Raw genomic sequence first — 19,704 nt, forward strand, 5'->3', positions numbered from 1 at the left:
TACTTTTAAATGCCAAACTACTGTATCTTGCAGGAGAAGTGAAAACGATTGAAAGCAAATGAATTATGTGTTTTATTTTATTTAGATGTGGATAACATTTGGGCAAATTTATCAGCTTTCATCGAACGGCACATGACGATGCAGAAGGTATGTCAACATGTGACATGTTTAAAAAAAAATGTAAAATGAGGAAATGTACAATTTTGAAGAAAATTAAAGGTAATTTTGAATTTGATGGCTGCAACACATCTCAAAAAACTGGGGACAGGGCAAAAAAGGTCTGGAAAAAGTAAATGTTGATTTGCAACTAATTAGGTTAATTGACAACAGGTCAGTAAGATGATTGGGTATAAATAGTGTATCTTAGAAAGGCAGAGTCTGATAGACAGAGCTTCACCAATCTGTGAGTCTTCAAATTGTGAAACAATTTCAGAATAACGTTCCTCAACATAAAATTGCAAAACTGTTGAATATCTCATAATTTACAGTACATAACACCAATGGTTTCAATGAATCTGGCCAAATTTCTGTGCACAAAGGGCAAATGTGGAAATCAGTATTGTATGATTGATTCTGTAAAGGAACTCACTGCATTGGCTCATTAACACCTCCAGAATTCACTGTCTGTGACCACAGTTTGCAATGTCCTTCACAAATGCAGGTTAAATCTCTATCATGCATAGAAGAAGGCATGCGTGAACATGATCCAGAAATGCTGCCGTCCTCTCTGGGCCAAAGCTGATTTAAAATGTACGAGGCAGTGTATGGTCAGACGAATCAAACTTTTTATTTCTGTTTGGAAACCATGGACACCATTGTCCTCCAGACTAAAGAGGAGAGGGATCATCGGGATTGTTATCAGTGCTCAGTTCAAAAAGCCACAACTCTAAATGTATGGGAGTGCAATAAGTGCTTGTGGAATGAGCAGCTTGAACATTTGGAAAGACTCCATCAATGCTAAATAGTATATACAAAAAAATGCTTCTATCCAGACGTCTTTTTCAGGGAAGGAAGAAGACGTGATGCTAAGCAGTGGTAAACATGGCCCTATCTCAACTTTTTAAAATTCAAAATCATTTTTTTTTATATATATATAATTGTACAGTATATATATTCTCAGTTTAATCATTTTATATATATTTTTGTTTCATTGTGAATAGAATATGAATTTTTGAGATTAACAACTCATTGCATTCTGTTTTTATTCATTCCATTCATTTTGCAACTCCCAACTTTTTTGGAATATAAATTACTTTAAGAATAATAAGAATAAATAAGATAAAAAAATAAGAATTGTGCAGTGCGGAAAAGTACATTATAAAGAGGGTCCATACACACAGGTGTGGATTATTTGTTGCCGATTACACACTACCCTAGTCATAAACTTCCACACTATAAAGATGCACCACAAGCACCCCAATACTTCACAACTCTTATCTCACCCTGCACTGCAGACACTCTTCTGATCCTTTACTGCTACCTCTGATTTCTCCTAGCAGAGTTTGTAGACCAATCGTAATCTTTGTCTGTAACCTGGTGAACCAGTATCAGAATGTATTTCTTAATAGAGACTTGTAAACATTTTTGTAAGTCGCTTTGAGTATCTGCCAAATGCCATACATAAAATGTAAATGTATAATGTAGAGGACATGTGGTACCTCAGAAACTGGGTTGGCAACCTCTGGCCTTGACCCCAGTGTACTTAATATTATCTGTTTTATTTTTATATTTTATGATCAAATGGATATGTTTTAGGGAGTGTGCATTGCTGGCCTTGGAGTGTTTACCTTCTCCCAGCAGAAATTGGATATAGGCAACAAGTATGTCCTTTACCAGAGGCCAATCTTCATCTTAACTGAGAAACTTTGCCAGTCTCATGGCCTTAAACAGACCAGACCTCTCGCTGCAGGTGAGTAAATGCTTTATCACACTGGCCAACCACTAACAACATGAATTTTGTTACAGACCACCTTCTTAAGATGAGGACTTTTCTTTTTCTTTGATTTTAATCACAATTTTAAGCACTGAATAATAAATAATGCCTAGAAGTGGAAAAAAATTAATATATCAGCACATATTTTCAACTCTTAAGCATGGATATCTGCACGTTAATTCTTCAAAAAAGGCTCGTTAATTTAGTTTTAATCTATTTGCTGACATGATGATATTTTTTCTTCTCACTACACACCGTTTTTAGGCCATCAACCACTTTCCTGTCATTGTGCGGCTTTTTCAACCTACCACTGGTGTCTCATTTCCTGGCTCTCATGCACCATAGGCATAGGCTAGTCTATGAAACTAACAATAAGCAAAGCAGAAGGCAACAAGAAGTATGGCTAACGTGGATGAGACAGAGGGAGTCAGTGATGTAAACATGACTGAGAACAGAGGCATTCCTGATCACCTGATCATCTTCATCTTTGCTCTGCTTCTGTTCTATATGGTGGATGTTCAGCCTGAATACATTCATTGATAACAACATTTCTAATTCTTTTGTATTAATATGATGTGAGGTCCAAATACCAGCATGACACTAAAACAGGTAGTACTGTAGTAATGGCTACTTTTTAGTTAAGAACATGTAAGGGCCTGTACTACTTTGAGTGAAAAAGTGTAGTCCATACTTTTATCAGGGTCTTTAAAAACATGAGTATCTGTACTTCTACTTCAGTGAAGGGTGCATGTACTTTTGCCACCTTTGCTCTGCTGATAAGCACCTTCTTTTTCTTCTTCTTCTTCTTCTTCTTCTTCTTCTTCTTCCGGCTTCTCCTATTAGGGTTCGCCACAGCGGATCATCCGTCTCCATACCTCCTCTACATCTGCCTCTTTCAACCCAACTACCTGCATGTCTTCCCTCACCACATCCATAAACCTCCTCCTTGGGCTTCCTCTTTTCCTCCCTCCTGGTGGCTCCACCCTCAGCATTCTCCTACAGATATACCCCATGTTCCTCCTCTGCACATGTCCAAACCATCTCAATCTCGCCTCCCTCACCTTGTCTCCAAAACGTCCTACATGCGCTGTCCCTCACTTATATACAATATTGCAACATCGAATCAAGCGTCCTTGTTATGGATTGAAATCTACACTTGGATTTGTGTAAAGCTGCTTTGAGAAAATGTTGATCACAAATTATGAATATGTGCAGCATTTAATCCTGAAGGCCTAAAAGTGTATAGAGTTTATAAAAAAACACATTTTATTATCAGCTTTTTTTAAAAGAGGTTGTTTAGACTTGTTTAGGAAACATCTTTAACTGTATTAGAGAAGTGAAGCCACTAGTGAATTCACTGAGCTTTTCTGACATTAATGGGACACAGCAGGGGACATTCCGGTGGTGCAGCTCAATTTCAGCGCCCTGAGCATCGACAGCCCTTTCGATCGTGACGTGGTGGAGGGCTGTGTGAGGGAGATGCTCCTCTTGCTGCTACGTGCTGTGACTGCCCAGCGCACTGTCTTCCTGCTCTTCCAGGGCATCGGCATCCTCTCGTTCCGTCACAGCACCGTCAAAATGAAGTTCTACCGCAACTTCATCTCAAGCATGGATGGCTCAGGCACGGTCCTTTGGGCTCTGACCAACGTGAGTCTTAGGTTAATGTATATATAGATTGGGGATGGCTCTTAATAAATCTCGGGATTATACAGTGATCTCTTGAGTAGATTATAAATATTATAACTTACAGTACAAACATTTTTTTTTTTTTAACAAACTTTATTGAATTGATCTGTGGGTATTAATGGCACTTAATGCAGTCTGATGGCATTTAATCCACTTAGGTGGTTTAAACACAAGCATTGTTTTAACAAAATAAAACAGAAAGCCAATAATCAATTAAAACAGCTAAATTAATTCAGACACTGTGCCTTTTGATTATTTATTTTGGTTCCAAACATGGGAAAAAATACTAGATATCTATTTTTATATACAGACAATTCTTTAGTGTCGTTTTTGACACTAAAAAATGTATTTTTTATGCTCTGTATTTTTTACAGAGCAGGGGTCTCTGTTTTCTTTTTTCACTCTTGGAAACCTACTTAATGGTACTACCTCACTGAAAAAAATGATTTTAGATTATATATATACAGTATATAATATTAATATTCAGTATTTCATAATGAAATTAGATTCTTTAGCAAATTCACTGTTTTTAAGGTACTTATCATGTCCTTAACATTAACACTTTTAGTTGTTTATAGAGTAATGGGAATTTTGGTATCATCATAACTAAAAGTACAACACTCTGTAAAAAAAATGAGAAAATATGTATTGTTTATTAGAGTTAAATAAGCCATAACAAAATGATTAGATACTTTCTTTCATGCTTTATTCATTGGGTAATTAATGATAATTTATCTAAAGTATCTCACAAAAGTGAGTACACCCCTCACATTTCAGCAACCATTTTAGTGTATCTTCTCAAGGGACAATAGTATAGAATTAAATATTTGAAAACAATTTGAGAAAAATCATAAAAATGTAACGGATATATTTTACAGTAGTCAATGTGCAGCTTGTATTTCAGTACAGATTTATTGTCCTCTGAAAATAACAAAAATACAGCCATTATTTAAATAGCTGGCAACAAAAGTAAGTACACCCAAAGTGATAACAGCTGTACGTCATGTAACCATGCAAAGTCGTACGTCCTATTTACCATGTTCATGTTTTTGTCTGCTTGATAGAACCATACGCATTTGTGTATCTTGTATCAGCAGTTAATATTTGGTGCTTTGAGTACAATTCTCTTATACCGACCACTGGATGATCAACATGGAACCCCATGGCAAAGAAAGAGGATTTTAGAATTATTGCTCTTAATTCAGATGCATGAGTACTGCAGCATTGCTTTAGAGGTTGCAGAAGCGGAAGATCTGTGGAAGTCGATTTGCATCTCCGTCGTCCCAGAAGGAGCCTCTTTTGAAGCTGGCTCACAAGAAAACACACAAACAGTTTGCTGAAAACAACCTGTCAGCACTTATGCAGACCATGATGCAACCACCACCATGCACCATGCACAATTTTCTTGGTTCTCTTCACCAAGGCATCGCCACACATGCTGGACACCATCTGATCCAAACAAGTTTATCATAGTCTCAGAAGTTTTCCAACATAATAATGCCCCCAAACACACTATCAAGATGACAACTGCATTGCTGAGGAAGCTGAAGGTGAATGTGATGGAGTAGCCAAGTATTTTTTCAGACCTGAACACTGTTGATCACCTGTGGGGCATCCTCAAGCAGACGGTGAAGAAGCACCATGTGTGTAACATCCAACAGCTCTGTGATGTCATTATGGAGGAGTGGAAGAGGATCCCAGCAACAACCTGTGCAGCTCTGGAGGATTACGGCAATGCAGAATAACAATGGTGCTCACAGAAAATATTGATACTATGGACACAGTTTTGAGATTCAGATTTGTCCCTTGAGAAGATACACTAAAATGGTTGCTGAAAAGTGAGAGGTGTACTCACTTTTGTAAGATTTGTTACTAATGTCTGAAATTGTGCATTTTAATGGACATAGGGTTTTCAAGCCAGTTTAACTAAAGTTTGATTAAAGCCAACTGCTTATTTTTTAGAGACCTGGAACGAGTATTTCTATAGTTTCTGGGACACTTTCAAGCCTTCAGCGCCCAGGGAGCTGTAATGCAATGACATTCCCAAAAATCTCATCAGGAAATCCTCTGAAAGAGGAGGAGGATGAGGAGAAAGGCTCTGCTCCTGAGCTGTATAATGGACAAGAGGAGAATAAGAAGGGTGAGTTAATAGCCACAGAGATCAGTTGTATAAATTAATTCATAGCAGGGAAGACATCATTTGTGTGTATGTGTTACAGAATTCAGGCCATTTACAGCCAAAAATAATGAAAACATCTCAAGTGATGACCGAAACCCTGAGATTCCATCAGATACGATGAAAAGGTATGCCAGACTGAATATGGTATTTGGGAATTTTGTACACCTGTTATCAAATCCACCTTAGAAGATTATATTCAGGTGAAAAAAGGTCTACAGTAGGGGACTATATAGAAGGTCATGTCTCTGTCAGTGGATGTTTGTGGGCTTCTACTTCTTAAGTGGTCCACAGTACAGTCTTTTTGAATAATTTTAAATAGTGTAATTTTATTTGCTCTATTGGTCATGTCTTTTTAGAGCAAAATAGAGCAAATTTTATTTGCTCTATTGGTCATGTCTCTGTCAGTGGATGTTTGTGGGCTTCTACTTCTTAAGTGGTCCACAGTACAGTCTTTTTAAATAATTTTAAATAGTGTAATTTTATTTGCTCTGTTTCCTGTTAAATTGCATCATAGTTTTGCGTCACGATCCATGAGAAAGTCTTCAGTGAATTTTTCTTTTGTCAAAAGTATATAAACTAAGTATGACATTTTTTGGAAGACATTGTGTGAGAAAGTGTATGGACACCCTGTATAGTGATATCATTAATTGAAATTTCCTTGGGTCAATGGAAAATCCATTGCTAAGTACTAGAATAGATCATGATGAGCAGACTCTGCGTGAGTCCACAAGTCCAACGTACTGTAACTAAAACCCTTTGTTAAAGTCAATCTTCTTCAGAACCCTAAACCAGCTTACCGACTGGCAGATTCTAATAGGAAGCATAAAAAAAGCATATCTGAGCTGATTGCAGTGTCAAAAGTGCAACTTCTAGCAGCCCTGAAACCTGAAACTTTGCCGAAGAGGACGCTGCCGTCTTTCAGCACTGTTCCATATCACAGTAGGAAACATGTTAGCCTTTAGTGACCTGTTTTCTAAGAGTGTGCTGATTGAATGGATTTATATTACACTCAGGGGGAGGGGGCTGGGGTGTGATGACAGATCGGCTTTTAATTCACTACTTCATGGAGGTCATTGAATATTCATATGCTTCCTGTGAGCTTTACAACCTGTTTGTGCTAAAGGTCCACCTTCAAGAGCTGTTTATAATTCAACATTTCTTCTTCTTCTTCTTCCTCTTCTTCTTCTTCTTCTTCCTATTATTATTATTATTATTATTATTATTATTATTATTATTATTATTATTAGTCACATGTAACAAGTTTATATAAGAGTATTTATAGTACTATTATTAGGTACTTAATATTTTTTAATTATTAATACTTTGTAATAATTAATAAATAATTAAAAATTAAATATTGGTATTATTAATTATTATGATCAGAGTGTGTTTGAATTCTCAAATCAGATTTTTTTAGACGTTGATTCGTTTTCTTTATAAGCTCTGATTGTAGTGCCAGCTTTAATTCAAATCACAAAAAAGCACCATAAAGTTATTGTTTAATAATACATAGACTTATATGACGACAATATTCTAAGAAAGAATAGTAATGTTATTTAAACAAAAAAAAAAATGGTGAAATGTTTGTTTAACACTTATTGAAGGAGTCTCCAGTGTCAGCAATCGTATTCCAGACAGAGGAACTTTTGGCTTCCCAGAAAAGCACATTATTTAATTTTTATTGACAAGATTCAATAACATTCATTCCATTCATTCTCTCCCGCTTATCCGTAATTCGGGTCACGGGGGCAGCAGTCTAAGCAGGCCCCCGCCTTCGACTGCTGCCCAATCCTCACAGCACCGTCCCTCCTGCAGGTGGTGAGCCCACGGGAAGGCGGCCCCACGTCACTCCGACGTCACGGACCTTGATATTTCCCTCGTAAGGGACCCCCGGAGCATAGAGGGTTAAGGGCCTTGCTCAAGGGCCCAAGAGTGGCAGCTTGGCGATACCGGGGCTTGAACCCCAGACCTTCCGATCGGCAACACAGCGCCTTAACCGCTGAAGCCACCACTCCCCCTGATTCAATAACATTGAACTAAATGTTTATCAGTGGTGAAATAAACCTTTTGTCAATTACTATGAATGAAGAACTATGAATGAATTACACTGATTCATAACACTGAACATAAGATTAGCCATAGAATTGTGCAGAATGTCATTACCTGACAGAAATTCTTTTCAGTTTTAGAAATGAAAACGCCTCACAGCCACCAAATGGCACCAGTAAAAAAGTGGAAGTGAAGCCAGAAGCTGCCTACCCCAGTCTGTCATGCCTTGACCACACCCGAGCTGGACAGGTCAGTTATCTTATTTCTTTATTTTTTTCACTTTAGAAATGCAAATCTACAAATGTCCCACCTTGCATATGATTAAAGATGTTTGGAATATTGGTATAGTAAATAAATTAAAACAATTATTTGATGAACTTAATACATCTGTTCTGATATTATGCTTATTGATTAAATCTATAAACTAAAACAATATAGTTTTTTATTTCAAATTTTTTTTATCTTGTTATTTAATACAATTAAAATGAGTAATTTTTTTTACATTTCATATACTTTTGACTTTGTTAATAGGCATTATCAGATACATAAATATGCTACTATTAGATTCTATAAATTATTATTAACTATTAACTACTATTTTTATTTTATTATGACTTTGATATAGATTAAATTAAAGACAGGTCCCTTCATTCCTCTGATACCACTGGATTTAAATAACATACTATGAATAAAAACATACTCTGAATAAAGAATTGTCCTTGAAATCCATATTCAAATGCATGTGGTCATATATATTTATAATGTGTGTGTGTGTGTGTGTGTGTGTGTGTGAGTGTTTAGGAGCTTTGCTACCTGTGTATGCAGCGAGCACAGCGTAATGTACCCCTGTATCTGTCAGAGGAGAGACGCAGAGAGGACAAGGACGAGGAGAAGTTGCTGCTTCTCGCCGAAAAACACAAAGATGAGCAGTTGCTACTTAGAGAAAAAGTGAGAATTAGATGCATTAAAATCCTCCTAACCCCTTGACCAACACACACACAATATTGACTATTTTCAGTTATATATATAATTAGAGAAACATCCACACAACACAAATCTTTTTCATGTGATGCTTTAAGGCCAAGCAAGAGCAGAAACTGCAGGACAGTAAGACAACGGCAGCATTTAATCTCGGGGTCGCTGAAACACTGAGGGCAAAGAAGTCGACACGATCGTCCCAGCTTGAGGTGCATTGTTTAATTTTCTTTTGTTATGGGCTTTTCCATTGCTCTAAGTCAGCTCTTTTAAAGGAAGCCAAATACAACATACCAAGGGCATAAATATATATATATAGTAATTTATATTATGGTACACACTGTTCCAGAGTTCTTACATTTTTGGCAGACGGCCTGTCACTCCTCCCAGGCTTCTGAAGCAGAGGTGCTACATGCAGGAATTAACAGAGCAGGTGACCCAGAGGAGAGTGAACCACACAAAGAAATGTCAAGATGAGGAGCTCAATGAGCGACTGCACCAAATCCAGCTAGCTGATGAGTAAGACTATGAATGTGTGTTGCTGTATCTGAGATTACTTCCTCTCTCACTGAGACAGTGACTATAAACTATTTTCAGTAGAGCAGCTATAAGAAAGACAGCAGAACTGAATAGCCTTCACTTCCCACTTGTACTAATGAGCCTCGCATCCACAGGTTGTTCTTTCTTGGACCACTTGAGGTAGGTGAAATGTGTGCAATGACTGGTTGGAGAAAGGATTTCATAATAATACAGTGTTGGAAACTTTGGGTCCTGTCATGTATTCAGATGTTCCTTTGACAGCTGATACCACCTACCTAAACATTGCTGCAGACTAATTATACCTCTTAATGACAATCGTATTCTATAATGTCAGTGACCTCTTTCAGTAGAAAGAAAACTATGTGCTCCCTGCCACACTGCAAAAAACTGTTCATGAATGATCTGTGCAATGTGACAAAAAAGAATTTGATTGGCCTCTAATTTCCCCAGATCTCAATTCAATCAAGCATTTGTGGATGTAGTGGAAAAACCAGTCTGCTCTATGGTGGCCCCCAGCTCACTATTTACAGGACTTAAAGTTTTCTTCTGCCAAACACCAAATATCTTCAAGAATCTTTTGGAGTTCATGACTCAATAGACTCAGCTGTTTTGGCAGCACAAGAGGGGCCTACAGAATATTAAGCAGGTGTTTTTTATGTTATGGATGACAGGTGTATCCTGATCAGAGGTGGCAAAAGTACACACATCCATTACTTAAGTAGAAGTACAGATACTCATGTTTTAAAATACTCGGGTAAAAGTTGAAGTACAGATTATACCTTTTTTCTTAAGTGAAAGTAAAGAAGTCTTGGCTCTGACATGTACTTAAGTAAAAAGTAGTTATTACTTCTACCTGTTTTAGCTGTTCGATCGATCGATCTTTATTGTCATTGCATAGTACTGGTACACCTTAACGAAAAATGCAGTTTGCCATCTACCAGAAGTGCAAAAATATAGCAATCGTGCAAATAGTGCAGATAAATATGTATCATATTTACAGCATGTGATATGTATGTAAGCATATATGCAGTGATTAAATATAAAGGCTAAACAATGCAGAGATTTGTGGACATCATTAAGAGCCTTTGCTATGTTTCCACACGGACAGTTAATGAGGTGATACTGGAGAAAGTGCACCTTTTCAAGTCAAGTCAGGAAGCTTTTATATATATAATCATAGACATTTTTCAGATTTGAATGATGTTTTGTTTTTATCTCTACGATCAATGAGGTAATTAAAGTTTGTGTCGCCATTGTGGGGGAAAAACCCCACAAAACGCCACCTAGAGGGTAAATTGTGTAAAACATGGCGGATTTGGTGTTTGATTTGAGACTTGGCGCAGAAATAAAACAAAAGTTTACTGATTAAAAATATTTTTCGGTGAAGTTTATTTATTTATTGCATATCTAAGTAAAGAAGGGACGTCGTGAATAAGTGTATGTTTTGCTGGTGGTTTTAATTTCGCCTCTTTTATATTTAGTTCTTATTTATGTATTTATACTTTTTTTAATGGTAAAAACAGAAATGCGCGCTGAATTGATAGCGTGTTAATAACATCTAGTGGCGTTTACAATCATTTTAATTTTGACAGCCAAATATATATATATATATATATATATATATATATATATATATATATATATATATATATATATATATATATATTAATACAAAAGTAAATAAAAATGTTGTTACCTAATGAATGTATCCAGGCTGAAGATCCACATATAGAACACAAGCAGAGAAAAGATGATGATGATCAGGAATGTGTCTGTTCTCACTCATGTTCTCATCACTGACTCCCTCTGTCTCATTCACGTTAACCCCAAACTTTTTACTGCCTTCTGCCTGCTGATTCTTATCTTCGTAAAGAGTGAGAGTCAGGACTTTATACACCAGCGGATTGAAAAAAACGCGCAGTAACAGGAAATCGGTTGTTAAAAGTACAGATATTTGTGTAAAAATCTAATGAGTAAAAGTAAAAAGTTGTCTGAAAAATAAATAGTGGAGTAAAGTACTGATACCAGAAAAATCTACTTAAGTACAGTAACGAAGTATTTGTACTCCGTTACGTCCCACCTCTGATCCTGATACAGTCCTGCTGGCCCATATAAAACATGCCATTCTTCTATTTCATATAAGGTATAGATGATGTATATCTGGGTTGTTCAATATCCTGGAGTCTCTCTTATTTTTGCTCTATTCAGATTAGTCAATATGGTGAACACTGAATATGTGAGGAAGGAAGTATCAAATAAGACCTGTCATTTTTGAGAAGTTCAGACCCAGTTTTCGAGCCATCAACATTTGGCCCTTGTCAGAGTTGCTCAGATTTGCCCATGCATTGATCGAACACTTTAAAACCTGACTGTTCACATGCTGCTATACTTAAGATATACTTGAGATAATGTCATCGCTTAGTCACTTCATTTGTCAATTTGCAAGTAATTTAGAGTTTGACATGGGTAATAATACAAGCTCATTACTTCCCAGGGAAAACATATATAACAGAGTGCCCCCTGCTTTACAGCCAGGATTGCTATTGTTGAGCCTAAAGTAAATTCTCCTGCATTCATTGCTTCAATATGTGCAGTATTACTCTCAGGTCAAGAACATATTGAATATTTCATTCTTGCTCTGTAAATCTCTTTAGTCTCGATTTTCCTTTATGACATTTAAGACGCCACATGGGTTTCAGCCGGATGCCAAATCAAATGTGGAGAAACCTGTGGAGGCTTGCACGTCCTCTCATATTTTTTTTAGGGTTTGATTAAACCTTTCGACTGTTCAGCAACATGTACAGTTCATAAAAAGTGAACGATTTGTTGATTGTAAAGTAATTTCTTCAAACCTGGTTGCTTGTAATGTAAATTATTGTAGGATTGACAGAAAAGAACTGTAATATAATATGTGGTAAAATAACACCTAATTAGAGCATTTGCTCAATGGATGCAGGATATGAATGAGCTGAAATTTAAGGGGATTACTCAACCACTTAACCATGGAAATTTGTGGTATAACCCCTTCTATCTGTAACTCAAAATTTTAATGACTGAACCACCACAAATAGCTCAACTTGCCCAAAATTATTAGGTCAATTGGGCTTTCACAAAACTCATACTTTCACAGGTCGCATTATGTTACAGGTTCAGACACAGGCACTTGACCAAGGGTTGCTAAAGGAAATATTTTATACCATACTGTGGAAAAACTCATAAAATAAAAGCGGATGTGTGGTTTAATAATCAAATCTTTTTGTTTTACATAGGTTTGCTAAACTGAAAGCTCAGGAACTTCTACAAAAAAAGGAGAACATGAAAAAGCTACAAAAGGCCCTGGATATCCAAGTAAGAGAATCAGCATACTAGTCAACAAATATAGTTCTCATAACCATATTATTTTTTAATTCAAGTTAAATTTGGGTAATAAATTCTGTTGAAAGAAAACTGGCACAGCATTTGCAATGTGCGTCCGCCGCTCAGACTGTAAATGCAATTAATGGATAATGGATGCTATTAAAAAATAAAATGAGTTTAATGTTTCATTATTTTTATGTGACTCATCAGTTACTTAATAAGCTTTAGATCTAAGATACAGTATCTTCAAAGCCATGTCACGATAAGTGATTTGAGACATGAAATTTCAAGCCTCCTGGATCGCAGGAAAAACCCTGTAGGAGTAAGTGTAAAATAAGATCATAGTATGTCTCTTTCCTCACTCAGCTGGAACACCGGGATCCAGGTCTTCCTGCACGTCAGCCTGACTCGGACGGCCCTGTGTTTGGGGTGTGGGATGGAGCTCCAGCCTTGCTGTCTGAACAAAAGCAGAGAGCACAAAGAATTTGTGAAGAGCAGATAAAAACAGCATGCAGCAAGCGGAAGGAGGCACTGTGCAGCCAGCTGAGTGAGCAAAAAAAAGAACGAGACATGCTGCGGCGTAACCACCAGGAGTAAGAGAACACAGCCAGAAAAGCACAACCAAAGCAAAAACACTCATTACACCCACATGCTCTGGTTCATATGTCCCACTGCAGCATAATTATCATATTTTGAAATGTACTTCATTATTAGTAATGTAAACAGCGTTAATATACAGCAGATACAGGCATGGGTGTGGTGTGGTGTGGTGTGGTGTGGTGTGTGCAGAGATGGAAGGATGCTATGATCTTTACAATGTTTGCAATTATCCTCAATTCAACACAAATGGCTTAACTCTTGGTAAGGTGGTGATGAATTTAATCAGATATGAGCATGTAAAAACAAAAAGGGTTTTTGGAAATTTAGTTTCCAGGACTGGAGTCTATGATATGTATAATGATATGTATAATAATTCCTTAAAATATATTTCACAATGAGTATATGCTGTAATTTGTAATGTTTTCAGTTAAGACTCTGCTCCTTACAAAGAGGCTTACATGACATCCTGTTTGATATCATGTTACCTGTATAGATATAATTTTAGTGAAACTAATAGTCCTTCACACTGAGTTTACTGGATTCATCTAATTACAAATATATCAACGTGTATATCTAGAGTGTTGATGTAGTCTTGGAAAAGGATCTATCTTATAAACATAAGAAATCATTCAGCTATCAATATACACACATTTAAGGTCAAATATCAATACATCATGCGGTATGCTTTTTGTTATTTCACTATCTAATATGCATTAACAGTTCCAGATGTAAGAACTAACTTGGTGTTTTTGAATGTGTTTTAAGCCAGATGTCAGGTTCTTTACTGAGGACTGTTCATTTCTTTCTAATCATATCGGTGAAGTCATATTTAGCACAAAGAGGATTTTGTAGATATCAGAACGCAACAATGATTTCGAAAGTTACCGATTACTGTACAACCCAACTCGAAACTATAAACACTTGCAATTTTTTAGTAAAAACTCACTTGCCCAATCTTCTCCAGATTTGCACTGAGACTCTCTGTTGACTCTCTTCACTGAGACACTCTGTTGATCTCCTATTTCTTTGCTTGGCAGACACATAGCAGATCGGATCGCCCGTTATGAGAGACTGAGGAACCTGTGGACTGCTCTTGAACGCACATGGTCTCACAGCGCTAACCTGAAACACGGCCGAGACCTCGAGGAGAGAGCTTTCATTAGGTGAGACATTTCAAAGGTTTACAGAAAAGGGGGTGGATGAAACAGCTTTTCATGAACAAACACATGGAATATTTTGTATGATTTTTTGTACATCATTTTACATAAATTCTTTAATCTGTTTGGTCTGATAGTATTGGTATTGGTTTCTTAAACTCCTAGAACTATAGTAGGTACAAGACTTTGCTCAGCTGTATAACTGTATAACTTCAATCAGTACATTTCCTGTTAATTTTTTTAGATGCTGAATAATTTGTAATTAAGCACCTAAGCTATTTTACTTACAATGATACATTTTTGTTATATAATATACAGTAATATACATAAATTAGACAATGCTGTTTCTTCTGAAAACATGTGAGACAGCAGAGAAATACTTTGAAACTATTTAAGATTACTATTTTTTTGAGAAATCTGCTTTTATTCACACACCTCTTTTAAATGTACATATAGACTTGATCTTCAGTACAAATGCACATTATGGTTTTATTTGAATGTTATGTTTGAACGCATATGCAGGTCAGGTGGAAGGCTGCTGATAGATCAGTGTGAACAATACCGCCGCTGTTTCCAGTGCAAAAGAAAAACCACCAACTGCGGGGAGAGCAACATATGGAAGGAGTCACACTACATCCCTGGCTCCCGTCTGATGGTGTAGCTTCATCTAACTCTACTATATACCAAATATTAATCAAAATACTTGAAGTTCTGGCACATTTAAATGTAGCTATATCTGTTGGGAATTTAGTGTGGGTGCTGAAACCTTTGCTGAGAAAATTAGAAGTGATAAAAATATAATTATCCTTTGCTATATATATATATATATATATATATATATATATATATATATATATATATATATATATATATATATATATATATATATATCATTCTTTTAATGGTCAAACATAAAAATTCTTAATATCATAAAAATATAATAATAAAATTGTGACTTGAAGTAATAATAAAGATAAATTGCATTCATTACAACTTTTTGAATTTTTGGGAATACTTCATCGCTGGACTCCAGCAGGATTGGTCATGACAGTGTAACTAAAAGGGATGGCCAGAAAGTTACACATGCATTAGAGCACAGTGAAACATAATGCAGCCCACACTCTTAATTATCAAGAAAATAGAAAATATGGGAGCACAAAACATCCCAGTTCACTAAATCCTGAATACCTTAATTCAATTTAGTTTAATTTGTATTTATCTCAAAGCAGCTTTATACAGATAAAGTGGTAATAAAAGTATGTATACGTTTGTTCCTTATAATTGTAAGTTTGTCCCTAATGAGCAAGCAAGTAGTGACTCTGGCAAGAAAAAACTCCCCGAGATGGCATATGGAACAAACCTTAAGAGGTAGAAGACTCAAGAGGGAACCCATCATCATCTGGGATGCACCAAATGTACATTCATTACAGTTTATTGTTGTTAAGGTGTGCAGTGATTAAATGCAACATGTAGGTCTGAGTAGTAGACTACCCAAGATCTACCCAAGATTTGCCCCTTAAACTGTGTTTGAGTCCCGAACACAAATTAGAAATCTGTTTTTATCTGTTTTTTAGAGACACTTTGCACAATGCTGAAACTTTTATTATTTAATGTACTAATAAAGAGCCTGCACCCTTTGATCAAAACAGGAGGATTTGGGGCAATTCAATGCTTTTTTATGTCATTAATAGCATTTAATAAACAACGCAAATTTTACTTGGAAGAAGTGACAGTGTGTAAAAGATGGCCGCTACATCCTGGACATTGCTTATGCAATGATTAGAGCATCCAGACAGCAAGGCTTTACAAACATTTTATGGTAACAATGTTATGAACTACTTTATTATTTTCTGCATTATGTAATAACAGTATATATTTTTTAATCTTAGAGTTATTTCTAAGATATAAAAATGCAATACCCGATTCATCCAGCCTATACATATATTTGGGCATCCAGCAGATCAATAACCTTAAAATGTTGTAAGCGATATCAATAGAGCATATCGCAGAGTCAAACTACGATTTCCTTTATTTTTTCTAAAATATCATTTTTTACATCATTAGCTCCTGCATGAATAATTATCCACACTATATGGAAAAAGATATGTGGATAACTGACCATAATACCATATGTGTCTTTTGAACAGTTGTTGTAATAACTTCCACCCTACTCGGAAGATTTTTCACTAGATTTGGAAGTGTGACTTTTGGGATTTTAGCCCATTCAGCCACAAGAGCCTGAGTGAGGTCAGGTAGAAATGTCAGGCATTAAGGCCTAGCATGTAGTCAGCATGGAGTTCATTGCAACTGTGTTTCTTAGGGGTGAGATCAGGGCTCTCTGGATAACATTCTCCCATTCCAACTTTGGCAAACCATGTCTTTACAGAGTTCTCTTTTATCATGCTGGATATGCTTTGGAATAAACTACAATACATTTATAACAGCTACATTCTTCACAACTTAAAAGTAATTGTTAATACATTAGCATTATTAATGCCCATTTACACTGTATATAACTTACAGTGGCGGGCCATGCATTTGGTACCTGGACCGTCAGTGGGGTCTTACCAGACTTAATCCACCTCTTAATACCATCACTATTGCGTCGCGATTATAGAAACCATCAATACTATACAAAAATGCAATATAACAACACGTGGCATTACAGAGAGAGAGGCATTTCACATATGAAGAGTGAATACCATTTTACTAAATCAAGAAACCCAGTTAAGACTCCAAACCTCTACACTAAAACCGCAACTGTGGACCTACATCATCTGGAGCAGTTCAGAATCAATATTTGTCTAATAACATGACAAAAACTTTACAAATGTAAATAAAATCCAACCTACTCACCAGAGATGCAGACTCATAATTTGCACCGCTCCTCAGAGGCTTTAAGCCTGTGGTACCGCTCGTATTCACTGGTCTGGAAGTGGTAAACAAACCCTTTCCCGGGCTGAAACAAGCTAGCTAGCTTCAGGGTTGGACGACCTCCTCACCATGTCTAGCTTTTCTGGAAAACGGATTTTTAAGTATGTCCGAGACCAAATCAATTTCTCTTCCTCCGTAGGCGTAAAAAAGTCTAATTCAGATGTATGACTGTGTGTAGAGCTACACACGTGTTTTGCAAGTCGAACTTGGCTGTAACAGTTTCCCTCTGACCAACTAATCAGAGGACGTGAGGGTAATTTGAAATCTAATTGGTTAAAGAAACAGACCCATTGATAATATTCTCTATGGTAAAAGGGCCAGCAGGACTGACTTTGAAGGCCCTGGGCAGATTTGATTGACATGGCAACACATAGAGGCTGAAATCTGATTGGACAAAAAAATGTAACATCCACATACACGTACTGGAAACAGTGCAGCCAAGAGAAACGCTACGAAATAAAGAAAATAAACTGTTGGGAATAAATTAATATAATTTCATGGAACAAATGTTAGAATTTAGTTGGTAAATGTAGGTCAGTGGTTCTGATAGTGTTTAGGCTTAGAGAAGGCTTTGCTGATGGTTATTAGTGGTATAACCCGTGCAGATCTTTTGGTAAAGTGTTTCCCATATTCAAAAGAATATTATTTAGACCTTTTAAAAGAGTTTGTCTTTGACCAATATACAATATAAAAAAGAAGAGAAATCTTAGAAGATTTTAGATATAAGGCAAACAAAAAGCAGGCACTGGTATGAACATGCAGACATTTATTTATTGTATTTATTTTTTGTAGCTTACACAGGGCAGGCATACATTGCTGTGGAATTCAGGTCTCACCATGCGTGTCTGTGTGTTTGTGTGCACATTCTTGTGCTCAATCTGCATGCTTTAGTGATAAGAACGTGTATGAACTGAATATATTTTATCTTTACTAATGACATTTTAGCAGCAACAACATTGTTGGGTGTTTATTTTAACAATATGATATATATTTTTTTGGTTTGCATAATTGTATATTTATTGTTTAGTTTGTCTGTGTGTATAAGACAGAAACTGCAGGAAAGTATTTAAGTGAACAGTGTGAAAGAGTCATGCAATTTTGTTTTTATAAAACTGGATTATCCTGAGCAAACTGTTCTCTCTAAGGAACTAAACACAGCATTAAGAAGCGTTAGATAATCATTCCCATGAAGTTTATCTAATTTGTGTGTCATCTTTCCAGGGAGACCAATAAATACTGTCATTCATTGGAATACAGGTAAAAGTGTTTATTATAAAAATAAAAAGTCCATTACTTCTTTTAAATGGATGTTTTAATGTTGTTAATCCCTAAATAATGATAGTTTGGGTTGCCAAGCCTGCATACTTAATACTATTGCTGGGTTGCACAATAGTAAGAGGGTTGCAAACTGCTTTTAAGTGAAACTGTCTTTGTCTTTACATGAATACTGTTAATTAAATATATTCGTAACAAAACTAACAGATTATCCATGATGGATTAGGGATAAATGATTTAGATTATGAAAAATGGAGAACAGATGGTGTTACGCTTCAGAACATGGGGCCATTTTTCATATGTCCTTTCACAACTCATTTTAATTAAACCCCCGAAACCCCTAAAATCGTCTCTGCACAGAGCAACACCTACCTTCACCTCAAAAACTCTTAAATGGTTCCATATTTCTGGACTCAGAAAGAAAAGACTTACTTACTAAAGCCAGTGGTTTTATATATAAGTTAAACAATATAAAGAACGATTTAAGCATTTGTGTTTACTGTTCTACTTATGCCATTGTTATGACACCCGTCATTAAAAAAAAAAAGGTGTTTAAAAAAGCATTACACAGAATATTTGAGGAACAGCTTAAAGTTTGATACTCATTCAACAGTATTTTTGTTCTAAGATTAAATATAATATTCATCACATCAGTCATGTACAGTTTTCCACCAAGCCACCAGAGGGCAACCTTCCTTAGGTTCTAAAAATCCAGCATTTTTTTTTTTTTTTTTATGTTTGTGGGGTATTTAAACCATATTGACATAAAAACCTTGCTTACAGTTTACTCTTGTGTAAGTTTTAAGTCTTTTGTTCTCTGCTTTCTTCTCTGCCTGCCTTCTTGATCTCATGTTTTGGACTGAGCACATGCTCCTTTTATGAAAGGGTGTGTACACTTGCAATTAAATAAGAGTATTGAACTTTTTTTCCTTTTCTCCTCTTTCAAAATTTTTTTTTTACTAAAGCAAGAAACCCAGTTAAGACTCCAAACCTCTACACTACAACCGCAACTGTGCACC

At 36.1% G+C, this 19,704-nt stretch overlaps 1 protein-coding gene across 3 annotated transcripts in view; it reads left to right on the forward strand.

Moving 5' to 3' along the window:
• LOC310715713 (coiled-coil domain-containing protein 81-like) overlaps nucleotides 1-15,293 on the forward strand; it is a 16,004-nt gene extending 711 nt beyond the window's left edge. Inside the window, exons 2-14 of one of the 3 annotated variants that reach the window (XM_083522356.1) lie at nucleotides 86-147; nucleotides 1,756-1,909; nucleotides 3,321-3,580; nucleotides 5,582-5,759; nucleotides 5,839-5,923; nucleotides 7,982-8,096; nucleotides 8,649-8,795; nucleotides 8,927-9,034; nucleotides 9,172-9,341; nucleotides 12,632-12,710; nucleotides 13,086-13,312; nucleotides 14,357-14,482; nucleotides 14,999-15,293. In XM_083522356.1, coding sequence (XP_083378482.1) covers nucleotides 86-147; nucleotides 1,756-1,909; nucleotides 3,321-3,580; nucleotides 5,582-5,759; nucleotides 5,839-5,923; nucleotides 7,982-8,096; nucleotides 8,649-8,795; nucleotides 8,927-9,034; nucleotides 9,172-9,341; nucleotides 12,632-12,710; nucleotides 13,086-13,312; nucleotides 14,357-14,482; nucleotides 14,999-15,137 — 1,850 coding nt within the window. In that variant the 3' untranslated portion in view covers nucleotides 15,138-15,293. The remainder of the gene's footprint in view (nucleotides 1-85; nucleotides 148-1,755; nucleotides 1,910-3,320; nucleotides 3,581-5,581; nucleotides 5,760-5,838; nucleotides 5,924-7,981; nucleotides 8,097-8,648; nucleotides 8,796-8,926; nucleotides 9,035-9,171; nucleotides 9,342-12,631; nucleotides 12,711-13,085; nucleotides 13,313-14,356; nucleotides 14,483-14,998) is intronic. The other 2 variants (XM_083522358.1, XM_083522357.1) reach the window with 2 other exon arrangements.
• Nucleotides 15,294-19,704: the final 4,411 nt, after the last annotated feature.

Source organism: Silurus aristotelis (genome assembly GCF_946808225.1).
Source record: "Silurus aristotelis genome assembly, chromosome: 20".
Classification (NCBI taxonomy): Eukaryota; Metazoa; Chordata; class Actinopteri; order Siluriformes; family Siluridae; genus Silurus; species Silurus aristotelis.